The sequence below is a fragment of the Ammodytes marinus genome, assembly GCF_949987685.1.
Source record: "Ammodytes marinus genome assembly, chromosome: 14".
Classification (NCBI taxonomy): Eukaryota; Metazoa; Chordata; class Actinopteri; order Uranoscopiformes; family Ammodytidae; genus Ammodytes; species Ammodytes marinus.
Genome location: NC_137218.1, coordinates 13,831,789 through 13,858,174, shown reverse-complemented (window position 1 = coordinate 13,858,174; position 26,386 = coordinate 13,831,789). Strand labels below are relative to the sequence as shown.

Here is a 26,386-nt window from a genome sequence, read left to right as displayed (position 1 = left end):
CATTTTCTCATGATTAAACAGACAATTCTATGAGGTTCAAGGCTTAACAACATAATCCAACCAACTTTGCGTTTAAAGTCATCAGTTTTACATGCTGTTACAGGCATTAAAATCAACAAAACCACAAGGGTACCCATATTTTTGCACAGCCAGTTTTTCACATTTTATTTTATTTCATACAACCAAATACTGCTTTTCAAAAAATCTTTGTTTGGAAAACATCCCAGTACTTAGCTGTTCCTGGTAAATTAAAGACATACCACTTTTATCTTTTTTTTGTGAAAGCAGAGTCAATTATAATGCCGGCTGAGAGGGGTTCCCAAACTTTTTCATATGACTGTAAATAAGTGGATATGAGAGCTGTCATAAAAGCTGCAGATAGCATGAGGTCATTATAAAACCCATCCGGCGGGTGCTGTCCAGTCTGCACTCGCTGACCAAATAAATCGTTAATGGAGCTGACTCGCCACATTAGCTGAGGACAAGTCCAGAGGACCACTCGTCTGCCCCATCACCAGACTAATTTGTTATTACATATGCACGCATGCACGCACGCACGCAAGCACACACACGCACAAACAAAGTCTGTTTGGTGACTTCCTTAGAGCACAGACATTGACTCAATCAAACACATGTGACTACACACCCACCCACCCCCACACACCCACACACAAACAAGTACACTGTCAGAGCAGACTCACAGCCAGTCCAAGGCAGGCATGTGTTGACAGAAGCTCGGGTGAGGAAGCTGCTGCAGTGAGGTGCCCACCATTGATCTGAAGGAAAGGGAAGGAAAACATGTTATTGCACAACAGACATTAAACCCCGACATAGCACCACCACTGGAGAACACAGGTCCATCCCTGTCAACTCTCATTTACAGCTTGTATACCTGGAGGACAAAAGGTTAGGTGACTTGTTTTGAAACAGAAAGAAAAAACGGATAAGGCCAAAGGACCAAATATAGAACAGAAAATCTGTAACAGATATGTAAGAGATAAGGAAATTAAATTTCAGTTATGCAAAATAAGCTGATCTCACTGCATGGACATTTTGCACTGCTGTCTAATCCTATTAACTTCAAACAGTTACCCTGCAACTATAAATAAGTAAAGAACATTGTCTTGGAAAACAGAAACCCATGTCTGTGTATAATTACAGCAGCATCCAACAATCTAAAAACAGTAGTGCAGTGTGGTAGAACTAGAGAGAGTCAGTCCCAGAATCGACGGCATTTGCACTTGTTCTTGTTATGTCTAGGTCTCAGACAAAGCGGAATACAGTTTTATGTCAAGACTGGTCAAGATCAGATCTGCAGGAATTTCAGTTAATACACACATTTTTACAGCATATACCATATATATCATATACTGTATACAGCAATAAAATAAGTGAATACATGAATCTTTATTTGTATTTTTTGTGGGTGTTTTTATGGGAATGTGGCAAGCAATTCATCTTTGCATGACACAGTTTCCCAGTTTTGGGAGTTTTCATGTTGATTTCTCCAATGTCTGTTTGAAAGCTGAAAGCATTCAGCAAAACCCTCGAATGCACAAAAGAAAAAACTGAGCAAAATTGTTTTTTTTTTGGAAAGGCCAATCTTTTCTTTTTTCTTTTTAATTGAATATGACTTTTGTTGTCGTAGTGTTTTTGAATGCATACAACACAGAGCGATTATAATGAAAACTGCATTAACACCGATTATTGGAATAATGGATTAAACAAATTAAAACGATGTACCCCAGATCAATTTCAAATCTCTGTCTCAAGTCTCGGCAGGAACTGAGATAAGCATTAATGGTTGCCTGAAAGCATTTGGTTTGAGAAACTGTCTGCAACAAATCGCAAGCATATGATATGTAGCTAATGGGATAAAGATTAAAACTGTCTGATACGGTCTTTGAACTAAACGGAATGAAATCTCCATAGACAGTGATAAACTATGATAAAGCCTGAAGTCTGATCTCAGCTCCCACAGTTTTCACATTCAAAACAGACCTTTGAAAATTTGGGATGGCAGCATTTCAGACTGGTGTGTGAAGGGAGACGAAGCAGGGACAAGGGACAACAAACTCTCCTCTGATTGTGCAGAGGGACAGAGAAACCAAAAGGAGAAACATATGGTCACGCAGTCACTCCTGGGAGGTACAAACATTATTTGAAGCGGCAGACAAAGAGCAGATTTAAAGTGCTTTTATCCATCACGCATGAACTCTAAAGGGACATTTATAGACCTGGGTACTTCTTGTTGTGGACAAAGTTGAGAAAGAAAACACAGAGAGAGATGAACTGAGGGGCAGATAAGCATCCTAAAGAAGGACCGGGAGAAACAACATCTCACTAATTGTACAAAGAACAATCAGATAAAGAGACGAGACAGAAGCACAATGTCAGGATGGAAACAGACATGGCTGTAAGAAAAGAAAAAAAGCTTTTATTATTTTAATGGAAGGTCTACTGCTTTATTTTCAGTTTTAAATATGTTAATTTTAAATGTATCATCATACAGTTTCATGGTCATCACCTGTTCTAAATGTGTTGCATAAATACATTAGAATTGTCTTGACTTTCTGGTTCATGATAGACACATACAAATGGATATTTTTGACATCTAGACAACTCAACATCCATCATAATAGTCGGCTAAATCCCTCCATGCTTGATCGGAATCATTACATAGATGCAAGAATGAGCATGAAATGAGGTGTGAAATGTAGTCATAATGGCAGAGTAAAGCAGAGCAGACAAGCATAAAATATTTTGATCTCCTGTGGGTGTTTGGAGGTAGGAGTTTCGGCACACTTCACACCTTTAGAAACTCACACAACACACAATGATTTACATGAATTTCAACATTTTGATCAAATAAATAAACTAATTAAACAGGTAGAGTAAATGTGGTTCTCTCCTTTTCATTCATAAAGATATTAAAATATCATATATTTCTCTTTCAGAGAACTCATAACATATTAATTGGAATATTTTGAGAATAGATATAAGTCAACAATGTAATACAGAAGATTAATGAGAAAAACAATGTAACTTACAGGTACATAAGAGACTGGAGCCCAATGAAAGAATCCTGAGACATGATGCTCAGTGGGTTATGATCCAACATTCTGCAGAAAAAAACAAAACAGAATTAAATAATGCAATTATGTAACCAAACTCAATACATTTGTATACTGTTATTATAAGAATGGTTTTGGGAAGGTTTTGAGGCTTACTTGCTTTCTTACCAAGGTAAAGACGAGAAGATGTATATGCTCAATAGCTAAAGCCGGCAGGGGATTAGCTTAGTTTAGCATAAAGATTGGAAACAGGGGGAAAACAGCTAGCCAGGATCTGTTCAAAGTTTAAAGAAATGTCATTGGCCTTATTTGGGTATTCTGAACACTTCCAGTAATGTTAATGCAACATTTTGATTTACAGTTACGCGCTATAACTGTGACTTCCTGGAGTCTCCGCTGGTTGCCCCTGCTACTTTAACATTAACAAGATATAGCATGTGGATTTAAAAAATATATTTGCTGTGCTGGTATTATTTTAATTTTTTTTCTCACATAGACAGGCTAGCATTTTGCAAAGCTTAGCTAACTGTCCCTGACTAAAGCTAATTTTTTAGCAAATGAGACAACCTTTTGCCTTAAAATCTGAAGTGTTCTGTACTGAAATAAAACAGAGGTGCAGTAAAGCATACATACATACATAACCCTTTTATATATATATATATATATATTTTTTTTTTTGCTCAACTGTTTGACAGGAGGTTGAAATATTTGAGTTTCCCCTGAGTGGATTTGTTTTTGGGAGGACACAAAATCCCAAATTGATATCTGAAAAGGAGGTTCAAGATGATTAAAAAGACTCCCATGGAAAAGAGTCATGAGTATCGAACATGACTACACCATAAAGACTCATAATAATTACTGCTAGAACTATGTCTGTCTTTGAATGTGCTCTTGTATATTTTAATAGTCGCACCGTGTCCTTCCATTTACATTCATAAATAACCACAGTACACAACAGCTCCCATGTTTGTGTGTGTGTGTGTGTGTGTGTGTGTGTGTGTGTGTGTGTGTGTGTGTGTGTGTGTGTGTGTGTGTGTGTGTGTGTGTGTGTGTGTGTGTGTGTGTGTGTGTGTAACTCACAGCCACTCTAACTGATGGAGATCCCTGAACACACCAGGACTAAGGGAAGATATCAAGTTCTGACTGAGAAACCTTTGGGAAAGAGTGATAAGCAGAGGAAGAGAGGACGGATGAAAATTCATCTTCTAAAAGCAGTTTCTCTAGCTCCCAAAGACCCACACAGTACACATAACAAACAAACAATTATAATGTTTTAAAGTGATATATACCACACACTGTGTAGACAACAAGTAGTTGATACATTGACTAATTGATATTTGCAAATATTTTGATGACACATTAATTGTTTCAGTCATATTTCAAGCAATAAATGCTGAGCATATTCTAGTTTCAGCTTCTCAAATGTAAAATATTATACAGAGAGGCCACAGGTGACATAAAGGTAAAAAACATGAAGTGTGTAAGTAGGCTAAAGATATTCCCATTTGGTGTTTTGATGATGGTGCTGGAGAGGACTGTCCAAAAACCTCCCATAGGTGTCACTTAGGTTGAGATGCTGTGACTGCAAAGGCAATACATAATGTTCGTACTCATCAAAGCATTGAGTGCCCTCTTGTGCCCTAAAGATGGGTGATCACAAGAACGTTGTATTGATTTGCAGTGACCCTTCCCTCTGGAGGGACAAGTGGAGAGGACTAAAGAAGAACAAAATCCACATAGCTGTTACAGTAAAGATTGAAATATAGGAAAATGCTGTAAACTAGAGTACGCCATGTTTGTTGTTTATTTTATTTTATTTTATATTTTATTTTTGTATTCCTTATCTTAGTGTTTTTTATGTGTGTGTATGTTCATCAAAATAAATCTATAAATAATGTAGGGGAGAGTGGCCTAAGTTGTGCAACTTTTTACTCAAAGTGATTTTAAAGTGAGGCCTTGCCAGTTATGTCTCCAACTCAAATATGTACATATATTTCAGGATGTTGTGCATCCCTGGCAATAAAAACTTTGGATCTGGAATAAACTGTTTAAGAACTAAAGCTTTCGGAAAAAAAGTTATCTTGTGGCACAACTTGCCCCCGGTGTGGTGTAAGTTGTGCCACAAGAGAGAATACCATGGGGTAAATTGTGCCATTGATATATATCTCATAAACTGTAATGCAAGACAAATCCATAAGGCAATTACTTATTTAAGGTTTATTTAAAGTAAATAAAGTAAATATTTTACAAAGATTGAAGGTCAATTTTCTTAAACAAGGCCTAGCAGATCTAGGTGGTTTTGCCTGCAAAGCTCACAATGACAAAGTCATCATTATCATCTTTCTGGCCATCTGAACTCTCATCAGTGGTGTCGTTAAGTGGAATGGAGATGTCAGTCTCTTCTAAGCTACTGTAGACAATCACTTTCTTTTTGGTGACCAGCGTGTATACAGCCATGCCACTGGCACAACTCTCAGAAATGTACTTCGTACTAGTTGCTCCGTGCTTGTGACTGCCATCTAACAAATGTGATTCCCTTACATTTCTGCCTTTAAATCAAGGCTCAAAACCAATCTTTACACCCTGGTTTTTCCTGCCCATTAACTATCTTACCTCTGCACTACTATCTTTGTTTATATTTGTGGATGTATGGGCTTTATGTCTTTTGTTTTTGTTATTGTTATTTTACCTTCATTGTTTATCCACTGAATGCACTATGTACAGCACTTTGGACAGTGCAAACTGTCATAAATGTGCTTTTATAAATATATTTTACTTACTTACTTACTTATAACTCACATAGGCCGTTTGGCACAAATCACACCAACCCCAGAATTTTGGATAATAGGCATGATGCAGCAGTTTAGGGCTGACATTGTGCTAACTATATAGACACAAAGTGTAGCATACTAAAGCACTAAAAATGTGTCAAATGTTTTCAAATGTGTCTATAATTGTTCAGACACAATAATCAAAAAACCATGATCATGGAAATTTTACTTTGAAAGGCAAAAAACTGTTTTTAGAGCTTAAATGTGCTTATATCTTATTCCATGTTTCTCCCCTCTTTACAGGATGAGTCAAATGGATGGCTCTTCTTAAATTTGTGGTCACATTTCCAATTTCTTCTATGGTTTTCTAGAAACAAGGGATGGCACACTTCCCCAACCGCACAACTTAGGCCACTCTCCCCTATTTAAAAATAAATATTAGAAAATGTGAACAGGGTACTTACAACCTCTTTAGATTGTGCAGTCCGCTGAAGGCATGTTCGGATATGGACTGGAGGCTGTTGTTTTGTAGAAACCTGGAAACAAGAAAAACAAAATCATAATTCAGCTCTACCACTCTAGGCACTCAGCCCTCTCATAAATATTAAGTTTATACAGCTCATTAATGCAGACATACGCATCAAAGTAATTAATATAATACTTGACAAATATCCTCATTATCATCTTTGCTCTTCCACTTTTAAAACTTCAGTGAGAGTGACAGAGTGATTCTCTCATCAGCATATTCTCCACACATTAACATGGGCCGGAAAAATGTGTGCAAATTATCACACCTAAAAACACACTCCAGCAATTATGTGATTCAAAATTAGAAATGCGTAGCTTTGCACAAACTTGTGTCATAGTTGTTGTGTCCTTTGGCAAGACACTTCACCCACCTTGCCTCGTGTGAATGTCGATAGTTAGCCTGCTATCGGTGTATGAATGTGCGTGTGAATGGTAACGTGGGAAAGGAAAACAGGTCTCCCTTGCAAAAGAGTTTTCGGTCTCAATGGGATTAACCTGTAGAAAAAAAGGTTAAAAAAATGTTTTGTGTGATTGTGTGTGTGTGCTTGCCTATCAATCCGAAGCTAACATAAACACTTGCCTGTGTTTGCCTTAGGCTAAAAAATTACGACATTTCCCCCTGACCAGGATAATATATATAGTCTAGCCTCTATTAAATAACCTGCATACAGATCCAATCACCTGTCATTAAAAAGTCAAAGTAGAAATAATAAATATTTTAATACACAACAAGCTGATAAAGAGACAAACCAATTGAAACGTTTAGACAGCGTTTTAGAATGGCTGCAATTCAAATTAAATAGGTGAAAGTACAATATAGCCTAATTAAAACAGTTACAGGTAGAGTTCGGCAGATTTAAGATAATATGTCTAAATTTGTTAAAGGATCTGAAGGTATTTATTTTAATTTGTTGATGTAAATTGTTCCAGGAGTCAGGGGCACTGAAACTAAATAATGTCAGATATGAAAGCAGGAAAACACAACAACAACATTTGCTATGTTTTGCTGTTTTTTCTATTTCTGTTTCAGTTTTTTTAGAGGTTTTAACTAACCTTGATTTCCTAGACTTCAGTTTATCATTTTGTTAATCAATTATTATGTTGAATGTGTTTGTCAGTGATGGTGAGGATGACAGCTGTGGCTCTTTGCAGTTTGTCCCAATGATCTATGCTGCTTTTCTACAAGCATTTTAAAAAGACAAGATGATGCAAATGATAGGAAAAAGAGACACCAGAGATGATGAAGAGGTAATAATTGAACAGATTTGAATAGGCAGCTTATGTGGCATTTATACTGTTGTCATAACAATCACCTATATTTATACAATATCATTACATTCTTATTTAAGTATTACACCAACAGTTAATATAACTTGTAGATGGCAGAAACTGACCCTCAATAGCAGTTAACATTATGATATCATTAAGACTATAATAGCCAAGTTTGGATGTGCCTTTTGTTTTTTATGTGCCGCAATCTGTCTCACTCTCTGACAGGCTTACTGCACTGCAATGAAAACACGTCACAGAAAATTACCTGGTCAGGTCTGCAATCACTATTTTTGAAATAACACTAATCATGTTTAAAAAAAAACGTAACTCTAAAGCTAGATTAAAGCTAGTACATTAGGACTTATTTAGCTTTGTATTTACTACATTTTATTTAAGGTTTTTAAAGAGAAAAACAACTTCTTTACCTAATTATGTAGAACGTTGTAGTAAGGTGTTCCTCACACCTGGTGCTTATTGTAGTGTTATTGGATACGTCATTACCTATGTTAATTCATGCAACTCACTGCAGATGTGAGTGAAATAATTGGCATATTGTTATAAGAAGATCAAGTAGGAGAAAAATATATTACCATTAGTAGCTAATTGTGAAAATGAAAACTGCTGAATAAAAAGGATTTTTTTTGTGCTCACATAAATGTCAATTTAAATTGCTCAATGTCTATTCATCGTTTCATCAATGTCTGTACCTGCCTTTTTATTCCAGTAATTGCTAAATGGTTCTGCTTTTTGCCTGTTTTCTTTACTGGCGGAAACACAAGAATGATGACCAAACCAATCAAAAGTGTTACACTGTGAGGACGTGGAAAGCAGGATCAAGATACTCACAGTCTCTCTAGGTTGGTGTATTCTGAGAAAACAAAGTCGGACAACACTCGGATCTTATTGCTCCTCAGTGACCTGTGAAAGAAAAATGAAAAACACAACACACAATAAATGTACATAAACATCCGAAGTGCATTTACATTCAGATAGAAGAGAGAGAGAGGACCAAAGGCCTGAAGCATTATGTGCTTTGTTTGAATCTCTAATGAGACTGAACTCATTTGTTACGCTTACACATCACATGAAGCTGTAGTACGACTATTAAACGAAAATATACACCCTTGAATGCACCTTAGGGTGCACAAACAAACACACACACACACTTCATTCACACACACAAATAATATTAATAATTCTTTTAACAATAAAACACATTGGTAATATTAAAAACTCAAGTCACAATACAGATTAATGAGAGCAACAAATCTCAAGCTAATGTCAGCAAAGATAACACAAAAAGCAGCATTGTTCTTCATATTCAACAATGGGCTTTCAAATTCGCCTATAAGTGCAAATATATCAACTCCGGTTACATAACAAGATTGTTACAATCCTGTCACTGTAAAAACATTTTCATACAGGCAAGCTAAGGATGGCTGTTCATTTTATTTATACAGCACTACATCAAATCGCACACTATAAGAGGGCTTTACCCACAGGCATAGACGTCGATTACGGGGGGGATGGGGGGTACATGTACCCCCCACTTTTCGTCAAGACTCATTTTGTCCCCCCCACTTTTTAAGCCGGACATGGAGTGCGTCCAGCCGTATTAAAACACAGCGTCAAGGTCTCTCTCTCTCTCTCTCTCTCTCTCTCTCTCTCTCTCTCTGTGCGCGCGCGAGACCGTGATTGGCCGCCGCCTATCCTTGTTTCGGTGGTTCATGCGCCGTAGCTGGGGGCAGAGCCGCTCCAGCCCTGCCCGACTCGCTGGCTCTCCCAGCGGGGAGAAGCTCCAGTGATGCCCGGCGCGCAGTCGCCCTCTCGACCGAGCGAATCTACGAGCGGCCGCCCCCCGCCAGATCTGTCTTTTCAGATATGCTTTTCAGTCCAGAGATTCGACTATTCGGTGGCCGTGCGGGGCAATTGTAGCCAACTTATTCCTGTCGGGTTTTAATTAGAACACAGCACTGTGTCGCAAGACTGACTGCGTGCCTATAGAGAAAATGTAGCCTTAATGTGAGGGGAGACAGCCGCTGAGATTCTATCTAGCAAACAAAGTTACAATGAATCAATCACCACCGTCACATGGACAGTGTTTAAATAAAGCTTCTCTTTATCATTATCAATAGAGCTAAGCAAATGGTGAATATTAAGCCTGCGGTGGCATCTGTAAGCGCGCAGTTTGCAATTTATGTTCAGCACCAACTGCAGCTGCAGAAGAATAATAAAACATCACAATAAATGTGTCGATTCATCTGACACGTCTACACTAATTACTCAGATAGAATAAAAACTCTTAGAAAATACACAAAGTAACGGTCCTAACTCTCTCTCTCTCTCTCTCTCTCCTTCCTTTCGGCGAAGGTCCCTGGCAGGTGTGTGTGTGTGTGTGTGTGTGTGGGGGGGGGGGTGCACGCACGCGCATTAATCAAGGACACACACACACACGCAGCTTTACTTTTGCGCGCGGGTAATCTGGGTGCAATAGCCTTCATGTTTAACAAGTACTAGAATAATACAGCATCATCATTCACAACTGTAAAAATATTGACCTTAGGCTACTTGATCAAGTTAGCGCAGCTGTCACTTTATTTTCACATGTTGAAACCTGTTATACATTCTGAAGTATGACAGTATCATCGTCTCGGCTGTTCTTTGTTTGGGTACAGCCGTGGGTAAAGAAGGCGAGGTCAGCTCGACTAGCTTCCAAAAATCTCCGAGCACTCGCGACTTCAAAAAATTATTGCCTTTATTTTATCTCAAAAAATAACAAAACTGTCTTATAAATAAAGTAAAATATACTGGGAAACGAATAAGCCATTTTAAGCAACGAGTGAACTTAACCTTCCTCCTGTGTTAACTTTCTGCTACCATCCATGGTGTTAGCGGGTCGGTTTCGACCCGTGTCTGAAATCAGTTGTAAAAAACACTAAAAACAATTATCTATCATCCTTTTTGTTTCTCATCTCTTGGTTACATTGTTAGGCTTCCTTATCCATGAAAATATTGTTTTTAATATTTTTGGTGTAGGCGGCTGGGCCTTTTTTTTTGTCAGTATGCGCCTCAATTTCAGTTTAAAAAATGGTAAAATGAACCTAAGAGAATCATATATATAAATATTTGGTTGTTGTGTTACCTGATTATTACTGAGGGGTATGAGAACACATTTCTTAACAAAATTAGTTTTATTTATTTTTTCATATTAATATTATTGACCTTTTTAACATCTATGGTGTTACTGGTCAATTATGACCCATAAATATTTATTTCAGAAAAGAGCAAAAAAACTTTTATTTCAGCATTATACAAACACACAATGAAAACCAGAACAAGTCACAACACAAAATATAGATTTGTAAGGTCAAATAAACAACAACCAATCAACAAATCAAACTAATTGAAATCAATTACTAGCTCCAAAACTAGTAAAAAGAAACAGAGTAAAAGTCTCTGTGTGCATGTGTATGTGTGTGTGTACAGATGTGTGACAAAAAGCAACACTTTTAGTGTTCTTTGCAGAGATATTTCTTGCAGGTAAAGCACAATCCGTTTATCTTTCTGTCCTTAGTGCTTCGGCAGACCTGACACCTCTTATTTTTAGAATCAGGTGGCCATTTTCACCAAAAACATGATCCAGAACTTGGCTCACTGTATATCTCCTCATTTTTGAATACTGCAAATAGGAGATGTGCACTCTGCAAGTCACTAACTCTATACTGAATTGACTTCACATGTCTGGATATGCCCTTCTGTTTGTTTCGCTTTTATGCAGGTATAAGGGCAAAAAAAGTCAAAATGAGAACCTCCCCAGAGCTCACATGATTGGGAGAGGAGCTAACTGTCATTGTGTTGGCTGACAGTGCACTTAAGATTTCAGTTTTGGCTCTAGTTATTGTTTTTTACATCTTATTCTATAACCGGGTCGAAAACGACCCTAACACCACCAGTGTTATAATTTCCACCAGAGCATTTTATAATTAAGTGAAACATTTTTTATTTTTTTTATTTTGTTGAAATAGAGGTTCCTGACAAAGTCAAGAAATTTTGAAGCAATAAACAAAATGTAAGTGGTTCTTTTATGCATTTGAAAACCAAAACGGGTCGGTGGCGACCCTAACACGAGAGGAAGGTTAATAAGCGGTCGAAATACTTTTTTAAACCACCGCCTCTTTCCCTTGACATTTAGTTTTCATCATGACAAACACACACCTGGCCTACCTGCTCGGTGCGGAAAGCCCGCCCACAAAAAACAAAGCAGTCTAGGCATAAACAGTACTATATAATATCATTATCATCAATTGTCCCCCCCACTTTTGAAAATGCACTCCAGAATGCCTGTTTGTCCCCCCCACTTGTTTAGCCAAATCGACGTCCATGCCCACAGGAACCTAATTGAAATCTCTCCAATTGCATGTGAGCACCTAAAAGCAAAAAGAACCAAAATATCATTGCATATTGATTTGTCCTTGCGGTCATGACTTATGACTTTGGTGTGAAACTTTTTAGTAAGGTAGTTTATTTATGTTACTCATGCAGATTATTATGTACTGTGTTATTAAAAGATCTTAAGAAGGTTGCAATATCCTTAATAGGGGCACCCTTAGCTCAGTTGGTAGGGCGTCCCACCCCGGGGCCGGGCCCAGCAGCGGACCCGGGTTCAGTTCCCGCCCGCGGTCGCTCTCTGCATGTCACTCCCCTCTCTTCCCCATTTCACCTCTGTCTCTCTGCACTATCAATAAAGCATAAAAAAAGTGCCCAAAAAATATCTTTAAAAAAAAAGAAGGTTGCAATATCCAGACATGGCCTATGACTCAGCTGATACCAGAAGGGGCACTGCCGCTTACATTTAGTTGATGGACATGTTAGACATAAATCCCTAAAAATATGTGGTATGGCCAAATATATCCTGACTTTAAATGTGAGTGCTCAATCACCCTAACAGGCGTTTCTTTTAAGAGTTATTGAAGAAATGTCGGTGGCTGTCAGACTTACATGTAAGCCAAAATAACTGCCTACATTGAGTTGCTACCATGTGATTGGCTGAATAGATATGTGCATTAACAAGCAGGGTTGCCTGCATCTCACTAACTCACTACATAAAATGACCCAATTACAGCTTTCACTTGACTTTTACACTTTCAAGATTTCCACTTGTGCAGATTTGTGTTACCAAGATTACATGTTTTGATTATCAATTCCCAGTACTTGCCTGAATCCAACCCTTACCCAAAAATCAGCTATTACCAATTGTGGACATGGCTTTCAATCCCGGATAGAACAAGCAGTCCCAGATAAACTGGTCTAAGGTCGCTCGTCCCTCAAAGAGACTTAAGCCAGACTCCCACACAGACACACACACACATGCACAATACAGTCAGGGGAGACTTACAGCCAGGTAACATTTGGAGACAGTAGAGGAACATCCTGCAGGTTGACCTCAACACACTCAACGTCGGTCTGTATGCAGTCACAACTCTCTGGATACTCCTGTAAGACTTCACACACACACACACACACACACACACACACACACACACACACACACACACACACACACACACACACACACACACACACATGCACGCCAATACATTTGCCAATACATTTGTTATCATGAGCTTTCCACATGTAATACAAGTTTTTCTTGTCAGACACAAATACTGTACAGACACAGACACATACTTACAACACTCATTCTGGAAGTACTGGTCCACAGAATTAGCATTCTGTATTGTCTGACCAAATAAGTCGGCAAACCCGATGTTGTCCCCTACAGAGGCAAACAAGGGTACAATAGTTATCTGCATGCCACAGACAGAGAAGAACAAGCAGCTGGATGGTGTTGATTTCACTAGAAATAATTCTTGGCTGAGGCGCAAGATTATCACCCGCATGGAGGCTAAATTCTCTTTTGATAAATCATTGCAGTGCTGGAAGCCAGCTCTTTGCAACTTGGATGACTTCTTGAAAAGTTGTGAACTGGCACCATCAGAGGTTGAACTTTTTAATTGAGAGTCAAATGTAATTCATAGGAGACTGCAGTTGCTCTGGCATGATCTCGAAACATTTAAATACCAGTTATTAAATAAATAAAACAAATGTCAGTTCAACCATACAGATTTAACAGGGACTAGATATAGTTGATTAATGGTCATTGAGACCAATTCAATGCAGCCACTTAAATTCCTGTTCCAGACTAATTGTATTTGACTATCTGAATGAGTCTCTGATCAGCTTTAGATATTTTTAAGTGAAAAGCAGGTGTTGCATCAGCAACATAATTATTATTCCCTGCAGGATTTGCCTTCTATGAATATACTGAACCTTCTGTGACACCATTCTCTAACAATGACCTAAACTAACTCTTTGAATATGATCCTTACCCCCTCACTCAAGTACGGAGCAAATAATCTGCTGCTGAAATCAGGCCTCATATCTTGTATCTTGTAATGTATCTGCTAAAGCTTAACTACATTTGCTGACCCCATGCACCAAAGGTGTGTGGGTTAAGCCAGTTTATGAGCGAAAGTTCCTTCAGGACCGATTAGGAACAACCTTTATATACATAATAAAGATTATTTGAATGTACTTATTATTTAAAATCTTTCAGTTAATTACCTTTTGACTGAGATTGCAACGTGATAAATGTATTGGCTTGTAACAAAGAAAGGACACTCTTCCTCAACAAAAGGTATTCATATAAAAAAAGGAATTATAGTAAAGGATATGTGTGCATATTGATCTACTGAATGACACAAAACCAACCTTAGCATGTCACTGTAAAAGAAACAAGTGTCGCTGTTAAAAACAACGTTCAAATGTCAGATACTCAGCAAACACAAGTCTGAAGTGTTTACGCAGAACTCTGATCAAAATGTTCAGCATGCAAATATTTACAGAGGAGAATTAGGAAGGAACAAGACGGCTGTGAATAACTTTACTGCTAATAAAGCCCAGAATGAGTTTCTGTGTGTTGGCAGGAAGGCACCACCATGAACAAACTGAGGACACATTTTTTCTTCTTCTTGATTGAGCTCAAATAGAGAATTTTTTGTTTTCCTAATTCTGCACAATATACAATGTGTTTCAGAAGATGATGTTTTTAGGATTATTTTAAATGAGATAAGGAGATCAACATCACTGAGATTTAGGGTGACCAGATCCCAATTCACCAGATGTGGGACAAAGACTACGTTTGTGCGGGACAATGTGCCGTTTTTTTTTTAGCAAAATAAACTTGTGTCACCACCGGTAATGCCAGAGACACGGCTTTCTATATTAAAAAACACTATCTTTAGATCAGCGCGCAGCAGTTAAGTTACTGTTAAACAAACTGAGCATTAAGGCTGCAGCTTCACATTAAAAGCATTTCACTGGCTTCACATTAGCATTTCACTGGACAAAAGTGAGTTTATTTTGAAGTAACAGCCCACTGAGCCCAGCAGCGCGACACAGACAAACAGAGACACACACACACACACACAAACGGAGAGACGCACACTCACACACACACAAACGGAGACTGCTGTCTCTACACAGATATCCGATAAATGCCAGATTATAAAACACGCATTTAAAAAGGGGGGCTCACTGTCAATAACAATGCGGGACAACGTCTCAATTTGCGGGACGTGTGAAAAGTAATGGAAATGCGTGACTGTCCCGCACAAAGCGGGACATCTGGTCACCCTACTGAGATTGAGAAACAACCGAAACAAATTGTCTGCATCTAAGTAAAAGAAAACTCCTAGTGTACTTTTGTGTGTTTTTTTTTTTTGTACCAACCCTTTAACATAGCACGTTAAATTAAAAGAAAGTCAGTCTGGCATCAGCTATATTACATTCACAGAAAATGGCTATTTTCAATACGTATGTTAAATATGAATCTAACCGGCAGATATCCCAAGTCATACCAATCTTCTCATGAGAAGCAAATATGTCTGTTCCCCACAATATGGAAGATGTTATGTTGAGTTTAATATATGAGTTGAACGGAGCAGTTCTCTGAAACTGGGCATCAGCAAAGACAAGTTGTCTTTTTAAACGACTCAACTTGGCTCTTGTGTTCTCGATGTTTTTCTGGCCCAGATTTCTCTCAGTGAATTAATAGGTTTCAGGGATAACAGTGTGGTGAGGATTATTTGTGACAGGTTGCAAGGATTCCGTGCGTCTAGAAGCAGTTCGCAGGTGTTTTCAAAGAGATCTAACTGTGTTTGCTCTCAGAATAATTGTGTGTGTGTCTGTATCTCATTCATTTGAATCAAATTGACATCCAATGCTCTGGTTAACATTATCTAAATAAATATTTCATAGAACAATGCCTAAATGAAACAAACTACTCTTTTAAAAAAAATTAATACGGGGTATAATGACAAGTTACTGTTTTTCATTTCGAAACTCAAAATAAATTTGAACAGAAGTGGCATTTCTGAATAATACCAAGCCAAGTAAAAAATCTGCAATCTTTTTCTTTCTTCCCCCTTGCCAAATCTACATAGACAGGAGGACGTCTGTGAGCACCTGCTAAATGTATCAACAGTGCAACGATGTCATCCTCAATTCCTTACGTGATTAATATTTAAATTGCAGGGCTGCCTTGATTCATAAGCTTGAATGAGGTAAATAAGCATAGCTAGAAGCTACTGCCTCAGCCACATTCAGCATCATGACATTCGTTGTTCTCCACACAATGACTTCAATGACTTTATAATTAACTGTCACTTTGAGCTTCACTCAGGAAGTTGGTTTAGGTTACTGACTGAAAGCTGGGCTTTGATTTCACTGAAACACTCAGTTCGTGTTCCTCTGTGAATGGAGGGGGAGTGCAGAATCTCTTTCCAATCTCTCCAGCACCTTACCTATTTTTTTTTTATTTTTTTTTTACAAATTCTCCAGCTCTTGGGTATGGTGGCTTTGAACAGATTTAAGTCCTCTCTCTTGCTCCATTGCACAGGACGGGATCAGCTCTGCCTGAAGTCCACAAGCTTTTCTTAGCCTTTTCCTCTGTTCTTGCTGATCACCTTTGAGAGTCAGATCCATTTGCTGGAAAAGCTGCAAGGCCTCACTGTGGTTGAGCTGAGACTGTTCCCGTGGGAAACATTTTGGTACAATATTTGATTTGTAATAATAAAATGTTCCACTCTCATCCATTTTCCTTCCCGTGTTTAATGAAGGACTCCAACGTGCACGTCCTGTTTATAGTCAAGAAGCTGTAGTGACTTAGTGGTTAAGTGCAATGGAAGTAGATATTTGTGGCTGTGTTTTTTTGTGTGTGTCTGCTTTCATCTAAAGTTTGTTTATTTAGTTGGACTAACATCTGGTCTGACTAAATCATAATTGGACGAGAGAGAAGGAATCTATTGAGCTCTCTTCACAGAAAATTGCCATCTGTGTTTCACTTACCACAGTGCCGCTCGTCTGCTCCATTCAGACAGTCTTTGTGTCCGTTACACTGCAAAGCCTGTGGGAGGCACTCGCTCATGTTCCCGCATGGGAAATGTCCGAGGGGGCAACCAGACCCAAAGTCCATCCTGCTGGCCGGCAATGCTGGAGGACAAATGCAGGACAGAGACTGAGGTTAAAAGATAATGTTTTACAATTACATTTCTATAGTCAAAAGTGTTAGTACAAATGCATATATCATACAGACTAACTTTGTCCTGTGTCACTAAGAGCATGAACATGTGTGACTGCATGGTGTTAGTTTCTTTAATTGTTTGCATTTTCTGAATGGAGTTACTTCATAGTGGCATATGAATAGACAATAATAAACAGTATAGCGCTATAAAAGAACAACCCAGAGGAGATAATTTTTCTATTTTTAGTGTGTTCTGTAAATAAACAAAACAGGTCAAAATGTCAAAGAAAGCAAAAGCAATTAAAGCTGTCATCCAGAGTTTGACAGAAGTGACTGCTTCTTTTCTAAAATGATGAACAAAATAACTTGATTTCTCTCTACTTTTCCCGTCGTGTCACCGCTGAACACATCTGACAGACAGACAGAAACATTTGTTTATCTTAAGTAATTTGGTTTTATTCAAATAAAGATTAATCATTAAGCACAGACTCATAGGCTAATTTATTTCCACAAGTCAGCCGCCAGACCCAAGGCTGGCACTGAGTTATTTGGCATGTTCAGTTAGTGCAGCTGTCTCTAGCCCAATAAAACAAGCCATGAAAATAACCTAATTATTGTCTGCCAGCTAACACAAAGGCTCTAGTCACATCTGCAAGGGCCACATGCAGCATCACTCCCTCTTTATAGCACTGCATATAAAACGACCTAAAAGCTCTTCCTTGTACTTCTTGGAAGTGTTTTTTTTGTTAGTTCGTTTCACCAGTAATCAGCCAATAGTCACACTAAATCACATTATGAGTCACACATATTTTGAGATTTAACGGCAGAATTCCCCTCTGAGTTTGCTGGAAAATTACCGTACTTATGTGTGTGTTTTAGAACATCTCTCCGTACACATGACAACGCAAAATACACACCACAGAACAACAATGTGAACATTGTGCATTAAGCATCTTCTTGAGCAAGGGTGGCACATGCTCAGTAGAACAATTTGTCCCTGTCCCCACAAGTACAGAAGTACTTTAGAATTAGAATTTTCAAAACACACAGGTCTAAGTGTCCGGTTGTGATGTTTATGTGTTGTGTACGTGCAGGGGCGTTGCACCAAATTCTGGGCCCCTATACAGGAAGTCCTGATGGGCCCTCTGAGAGGCGGTCTTACAATACAAACATGTAAAAGCTATGTTTGTCTATAGTCCAAAACGTATGAGTGACTGGTCCCTCTCCGAGCCAGATAACAACACAATGTTTCTATTGATGAATGACAAAATCATTACGTGTATAACACAACCCCTGGTCTAATGACTCTTAATAACCATGCACACACACAGTGTTTCTCACAGGAATTTGGGAGACTGTGTTGTGGACCCTGGACCTTCTAGGAGGGTCCGGGGGAGCATTCGAAAATCATCCGGGGGAATGCTCCCCCGGAGCCCCCTAGAAGGTCAGATGCTCATAATTACCGAGTAGAAGTTGAATGCGTCATAACACAATACATTGCAGCCTCTGGATGGGCGCATAGGCTACTACCGGAGCACTGTCACACAGTAATATGTCTGACATTTCTTCTTTCTGCTTTTTGGTCATAGACATAGGCTGTGTTCGGAAAGCCATACTAACGTCCTACTCATACTCATTTTGACTTCAATTTGAGTATGTGACGGTTGGGTATGCGAGTTTGGGTATGCGAGAAATTCCCGGATGAGTACTAACTTCCGGGAAGATTTTGGGTATGAATCGATTGTATACTTTTCCTACTCAACCGCCCCACAATGCACTGGGTCAATTCTACCCGCCCAGGAAAATGAAATATTTTCGAGCAAGTTGCTAGGCAACGACATTGTTTGGGGTCCGCGATCTGACAACTGTACGTGCAGTCATTCATACACTCTTACAATAGATAAGAGATGAAGATAAATACCTAACAACATTAGAGTTACTAAGTGAAATGAGTGATGTGAGTCTGATAGTGGAGAGAGATCAGAACAGATCGCTGTTCCACACACCGCAGCTCGTCCAGCTCAACTCAGTCAGTGCGTTTACATGCAGACTCATAATCGGATAACTAAACAAATAAGACCTCAACAGGACTTTTAAACTGCATGTAAACACCTTTATCCGATCTACTTCGGACACAAATCGGCACAATAACGGACAAGAAAAGTCGGATAAGAACACCTAGATAATTCGTTCATTGTCGGCTTTCTCTCTGCATGTATACAGGGATTGGATATCGCATATCGGACTTCTCGTTCTGTGCTTGTGTGCCTGCGCGTGATAGGCTACACCATGGGTTATTGACGGAAGGGAACCGGACGTGGCTCTAAAACCACTTGTTGAAAGCATGGTTGAAAGGGCTACAGCGCCACCTAGCCATGCATCGGACATTTATCCGATTTCTGAAAGGCCATGTATACTCAGACAAGTGACACGGTCCGTTCGAGTGTCTTGTTCGATATATGTGATAATCCAATCTAGTTGTGCCATGGAAGCGCACTGACAGACAGCTGAGTGCTGTCTGATGATGATCCGGACACAGAGCATCGGAGGGATCCTCCGCCTCAAAACATAATTATAAAACAAGAGGTCTAAAACACAGATGATGAACACAGGACTGTAAACATCTAGTTGAATATCTAACCTGTGGAGGGCGGTTATACGCTAAACAGCGTCTTAACTGCCTGAATTTTATAAGAAGAAGAAATTCTTCATTGCTTGAGTATACTTCAACTGAAAACGTTTTGACGCACCTCGCATACACAATCGATCTTTGAGTAGACAGTATGAAGTATATAGATGGTGAGTATGTAGGATGTAGGACGCTAGTATGGCCTTCCAAACACAGCCAGAGCCTTTACACTGGTTGCGTTCCGAATCGCATAATCTTTATTTTTTCTATTCTACATACTACATCTGACGATAAAAATAATCTAGTTAGGATGCAGTAGGCATACTATTGGGACATACTTTACTCTCTTATTTCATCATAACATTGCGTCTTGATCTTGCCTCTTGCTTTCATATCCGTCGCATCCCCGTTTGTTTTCATATGGAGGCTTCGTCGATGTGACGTCACTTCACGTGCGCACTGGATTGTGGGTCAGAATCGCCCAAATAGGATGCAGTTTTCTACACTAACAATCTTGGCCGCATGAAGTAGGACATCCGGATACTTCTAACCATCCTAAATCTGGCCACAAGAATCGGGACATCCTAAATATTTTTTCTACATACTATATAGTAGAAAGTATGCGATTCGGAACGCAACCATAGATTCAGTCAGACACTAATTGGTAATGAGGAGCAGCTGGGAAGGCAGGCTGATTGAACGATGTGTCACAGGTGTGCAGCAGGACAGGGCCCCACAGTTATGAGTGCTTGGTGGACACGTAATTAATGAACCTCTTTACAGGCAAGACATTTCGATTTTTCAAAGCAGGAAAACAGAGGAAAAGAAACAAAACATTCTGCAGGCTCATCGCTACAAGCAACCCATTTCATACTGTTTTCATATTGACATTTGAGACAACAAATTTAATATAGCTGCTTTAAAGTTAGAAAGGTTCTTTCTTCCATGTAAAAAAGAAAAGTAAAAAAAGCATTTTGTTTTTGATTTATGCGACCTCACTGGTTCTTGCAGTTCCTAGTGTAATGTGTTGACCGCAGTTCGCAGCCAATGTTCCCCTGAACATAAAGTCCTCGAGACATTTCTCAAGGCTACACTTGGTTTGGTCAAAACAGCGCAAAGAGAAGTCGCAACATGTTAATCCAAACTCTTTGAAAGACTTCATTTTGATCTAACGCTTTGATCCCTGATTTTTGTATCACTCTCGTTTCCTCAGCGACTCCCTATCCGGCTGAGTAACACAGCAGGAGTAACTGATCAAGATCGCCATGGTGCAGTGATCACATGGCATCCGCAGTGTGACCTCTGCTGAGATGCAGATGTCGAATATAAAAATGAAAACAGACACTATAAAGCACTGCAGAAGAAACAATATGGTGTTTGGTCAGTCTATGTTTCCCTCATCTGAAAACATGAAAGATCTCCTCCAACTAGAGATACAGTTTTAAAAGCTTGCAGACTGTTCTCCAGATTTCACTTTTTCAGTTACAATTATTTATGATCTCATTTGGTATTCACAGTCATGAAGCTCAGTGACCCATTTTTTAATATCCATTTATCCTTGACAATTCATGCTGTTGTCACCTTCAAAATAAATAGTCTTAGATTAAAACGATCAGCGTACAGTGCACGTTAAAACACATATCAAGTTGTTCATTCCATGTTAAAATTAAATGAACACATCTAGCTGTGTGTCCACATGCCTGTTTAAACTTTTATTCATATTATCATCAGCTGCATCTTCTGCCTCTATTCTTCTAAAGGGTTTAAATATTTATCCAGGGACATGAACAGAAACATTATACCAAAATGTGCAGCTTAGTAAACACTGTAAATGTTTTACAATGTTCTTATAATTTCTAATAGTTTCTAAAATTAAATGTAATGCAATCAGTACCAGAAATAGTTTTTACTTCTCCACAACTAAATTCATTTTATAATACATGGGCTTCTGCCATGGTAGGTGTGAACGCAATACGCAATCTGTTTGGACACTGACACACATTTACTTTGGATCTGTCCTCCAGCACACACACTGGAGATGGAATTAAACTGACTATGAGTTTAAAGAGCTGACGTTCAGTGAGAACGATCGGGCTGCAAATCCCACTCTGTTGTTCACCTAATAAGGATGTAAACACCCTTTAAAACTGAGTCAGCACTTTACCTCTAAACAGTGAATTTTTTATTTCTAACCTGATTATTGTCCTGGGCAATATGAGCCAGAACAATAAAAAGTGTGAGCACAGTACAGCGCTCTTAATAAAAGAAAAGGTCAGAATAAAATCTCTGTAGATAAATTCTATCAGACAGTTGTCATAGGAAAAATACACACGCTAAAAGGCATAGAGCAAACATCATAACTAAAGGAATTCTTATTGAACATCACAGTTTGTGCAGTATGAAAAGCAGACTGAAACAGATTGAGAACCGATCCACATCAGGCAATAATACTTCTTCTTAGACACATAGATGTCTCTTAATTATTAGTCCCTGTCTGTATTGAGTATTTATTTGTAGTTGTGCGTGGTTAAGCGCTTCAATTGTCGTCTCACAGTGTGGAAGACTTCCATCTATGTTGTCTTATTAAAATTAAATGTAAGCCTGCGGTGTTTGATGCTGTGCAATTAACGTTTTCAAAACAACTTCAACCAATGTCAAATATAAGTTAATTGAAAAAATCTTGAGAAAAACAGCATCTAATAAAAAAGAAGAATAACACCCATTGTCTGCGGGCGGTGCACGGCTATTCTTTCCCAGGTCCTTTACATTCTATTTCATCTCTGCCTACTATAATAACAGATTTGTAAAAAAGAAATTTTTGCTTTGCCAAACGAAATAAGGCAATTATCGAGACGATCTTGAGTAAAGTTTCCACCGAGACTGAGACATAGTAGAAAAGTCTATTTCAATCAGTCCCTCATACTTCCTAGACCAGAAGAGCGGATTCAATTTGACACACAAGACTGTCCCTGTTCCCAGCCTTTATTAAGCCCTCCAGTCTGTACCTAGGTGTTTATCAACTCTACCTTCTCCTCAAGTGAGTGATGATTATACAAATATTCTGTGATTTTGAACCGAATTCACAATCTTGAAAACTTGATTTTGCTTATAAATCTTGCTTAACCTTTGAGCTCTTTATTACCAAGCCCAAACATACATTATGGTAATCATTTAAATTGATAAATTGAGTCAAGAATTCAAGAATGAACTCAATCTAAATGAGCAAGATTTTGAAATAAGCAGGTTTTTTTATGTTCATGGCCATATGAACAACTTCTCATCAATAAATGACAGTTATCCTATTACCGTTGTCTTATGTAATATCGGCCCAAAATGGTGATGTTGATGGTTGTCTGAATCCTGATCAGCGCTGCATTGTCGCTGCAGCTGCTGCATTTAATTCTCCTGTATCTCAGAGCTGGAGATTTCCTTTGAGCCGACGATTTGATCTGACACACATCAGCAGCTGCCTGCTCACCTGGTGTTATCTGGTACGGCTTAGGTGTTAGAAGCCTAAATACATCATCTCAAATACGTATGCAAATGGTTGAGGGGAATGTCTACAGGGCACTGTGACTTGATTCAGTTTAAACACATAAACTCCACAGCATTCCTGACACTTAATTGGAGACGTCCTCTGTTACGCCAATATAAGATTATAGATTATAGACCTTTTTTTTCAAAAGGTTCCTGGCTGAGGTAATCACATGGTGCTGTGAAGTGTGTGTTGTTGTGTGTAGTCTTTATTGTTTTGCTGTTTACTGATACTGAATGATGCATGTTTGTTTTTGTTTGGGTTTGGTTTTCGCTTTGTTTCTTTTTTAAATTGCCCTCTTGGTGATTTAATTTGTACACTGACTCTTTCCAACTATCTTTGATATCTCTTACTTATCGACCCTAGTGAATCACTGTAACTGTCAAGTTTTAAAAAAGCAATAAAAACATAGAGTTTACCAAGTTAATTTCAGCAACCAATGAGGTAAGACTGTGTTACATTTTGCAAGCATGCCAATATATCTATGTCACCAATCACAATTAATTTCCTCAAATTGACACTGTATGAATTTGATGTAAACTCAACAACAAAAATAAAATAATGTGTACCATTTAGGATAAAACACATCCAATATAATGCATGGAATAATGTATATTCAAAAAGACTTCATCCAAACATTTTGACACAATAGGGCATCTGAAGATGAGTCACAGGACCCGTGGATGGAAAACTGTGGGTGTGCGCATGAATGAATAAGACATTAATCAGATATTGAATTTTGTGATATTTTGACACCAGCTAATTCCCCATCACTGTCTAAAAAATAATGACCCAAAATACCAACATCAAAACAACTGACAGATTAAGATATCATACCAAGAACAAAGAAATGTCAGTGTAATGTTACATTTTTAAGATGTGCTTTTGACTATTTACTTTTGATGATATGCATACAGTTATCTGAATGAACTAATGTCAACACTTAATTAAGAATTTCATCCATGCCTATTCATTTAAACCTCACTAAATCTCTGATTTTGGAAAGCATCCTAAATATATACCAAATATATAAATATATAGCCTATTTGTAAGGACGACAGTGATCATAGCCTTCTCTTCTCATCTATTGAACAGCAAAGACACATCTCCAACTCGCATCACTACAGCCTTTATGCAGTGTTTACTAAATAGTTATTCTCACCACAGGGCAAGTGGAGGCAGTGGCGTTTCCAGGAAATTTTGACTGGGGTGGCCAAGGTGGGCCACAGAGCTAGAGTGGGGTGGCCATCGCATACCTGAATGAATAGCATGTGATATGCTGTACAGCCAATTCAAAGATAATTTATAATCCCAAATGCCCAAATCATGTTAGTATCCATTGTAATGTTTGTCAGAAAACTAATCCCCTGAAGGGGGTCGGGGGTCTGGGGTCCCCCCCCCCCCCCCCCAGAAGATTTTTTTGTGTTTTTAACAGCATTCTGGTGCATTCTGGCGAAGAGAGTAAGGAAAAAAGTCAACATTTATTTCAGTTCAGATGAATAGTAAAATTAGCAAGACAACATAACTTGCTAGCAGCCAGATGCCTAACAACTTGACAGAGGGACGGATGACCACTAGCTTTTGACCAAATATCTTGCTAAAAAAATAAACCTTTATTTATGAAATTCTGCCCTTACTACGAACATGTTACACTTGCTAACTACAAACTTTTATTTTTTTATTCAGATTTCAAAAATCTGCTGGGGCACATGCCCATACTCGTGCATGGGTGGCACGCATGTCACAAGCACACTTATGCTGTTTTCAAGACCTTTGCTGACCAGAGACCAGTTCTAGTGGCGACAGTCCTACCATTAATTTAGTACTTGAAAATTGCAAACTGATCTCATATCAGTGGATTGGAGTGTTTGTGTGATGAACGTGGCAACTACCTATCAAAAAAAAGTTAAGAAAGAAAAAAAAATACATATCATCTCCGAACAAGGCAACATATCAGGAAAAAAACAAAAAAAAACATCCTAACTGGGGGGGTGGGTCGTTCAGTAAGATTTCAGGGGGGGGGCATGCCCCCCCCCCCCCCCCCAGGCCCCCTCTAGAATCGCCACTGAGTGGAGGTGTTAAACACATAGAGCCATGTGTTTATTGTGGAGTCTTATTTAATATAGCCTATAGGCTAGAGAGCCTACATTACAACCTGTAAATATGAATGAGACCATAGAAAGATGACTGTATACAAATATCAAGTATGTCAAAGAATAATCTAGGTCCATGTGTATTTACCTCCGATCTCAGTATGGGCCAGGTGGACGAGCAGGATGAAGACCTGTACATCCATCCTGACGCTCCGTCCTCCCTCTGCGCTCAACATGATCTGGCTCTGATGCCTCGGGGGAAAAAAATCCGGACGGGTTTCCCGCCTTAAGAAAACCTATTGGGCGAGCTATAAGTCAGCAGAAGTCTGTCCAGTCTGTTAGTGCATGCCCGGCACTAATAAATGACCGAAAAAAACAAGAGAACTGAAGAACATCGGATACATCATGAAGAAGTAGCAGCGAGGTTAAGTCAAACCGAGCCCGTGCGCAAAAACAGAGATAACCCCTCCACGACGTCCTCCTCTGTGAATACTATGCCGAAACGCCACCCTCTCTCTCTCTCTCTCTCTCTCTCTATCTCTCTCTCTCTCTCTCTCTCTCTCTCTCTCTCTCTCTCTCTCTCTCGTACGCACACAAACACAGGTCCATTCACCTCCTTTCTCTCTCTGTGCTTTTGAAAATACTAGTAGTAGGCATATCTCTACATTCTTTGGGCCTTGCCCCAAGCATTCAATATGTGAAATGCCTGTGGTGGTGTAGGTGAGTGGCTTCAGTGAAGGTGACAGCAGCAGAAGATGAAGGCCATGGTTTATTTATTTTTAATATATTTAGCTTTTTGAGGAACTTTTAGCAGCAAGTCCCTCTAAACAAGTGGGAAAAAGTCCAAAGAACATCACCTTGAAAGCTGTATAAAAACACAAGAAATGTTCTTGTGTCTATA

General features: G+C 38.8%; 1 protein-coding gene across 1 annotated transcript in view; it reads right to left on the bottom strand.

Annotated features, from left to right (window-relative positions):
- Positions 1–25,919, bottom strand: part of rxfp2a (relaxin family peptide receptor 2a) — a 42,076-nt gene extending 16,157 nt beyond the window's left edge. The window contains exons 1-9 of the mRNA XM_080040368.1: positions 25,634–25,919; positions 17,054–17,197; positions 13,338–13,421; positions 13,041–13,146; positions 8,492–8,563; positions 6,310–6,381; positions 4,155–4,226; positions 3,051–3,122; positions 702–776 (exon numbers count right to left, since the gene is read on the bottom strand). Coding sequence (XP_079896494.1) covers positions 702–776; positions 3,051–3,122; positions 4,155–4,226; positions 6,310–6,381; positions 8,492–8,563; positions 13,041–13,146; positions 13,338–13,421; positions 17,054–17,197; positions 25,634–25,721 — 785 coding nt within the window. The 5' untranslated portion in view covers positions 25,722–25,919. The remainder of the gene's footprint in view (positions 1–701; positions 777–3,050; positions 3,123–4,154; positions 4,227–6,309; positions 6,382–8,491; positions 8,564–13,040; positions 13,147–13,337; positions 13,422–17,053; positions 17,198–25,633) is intronic.
- Between the last annotated feature and the right edge of the window lie 467 nt (positions 25,920–26,386).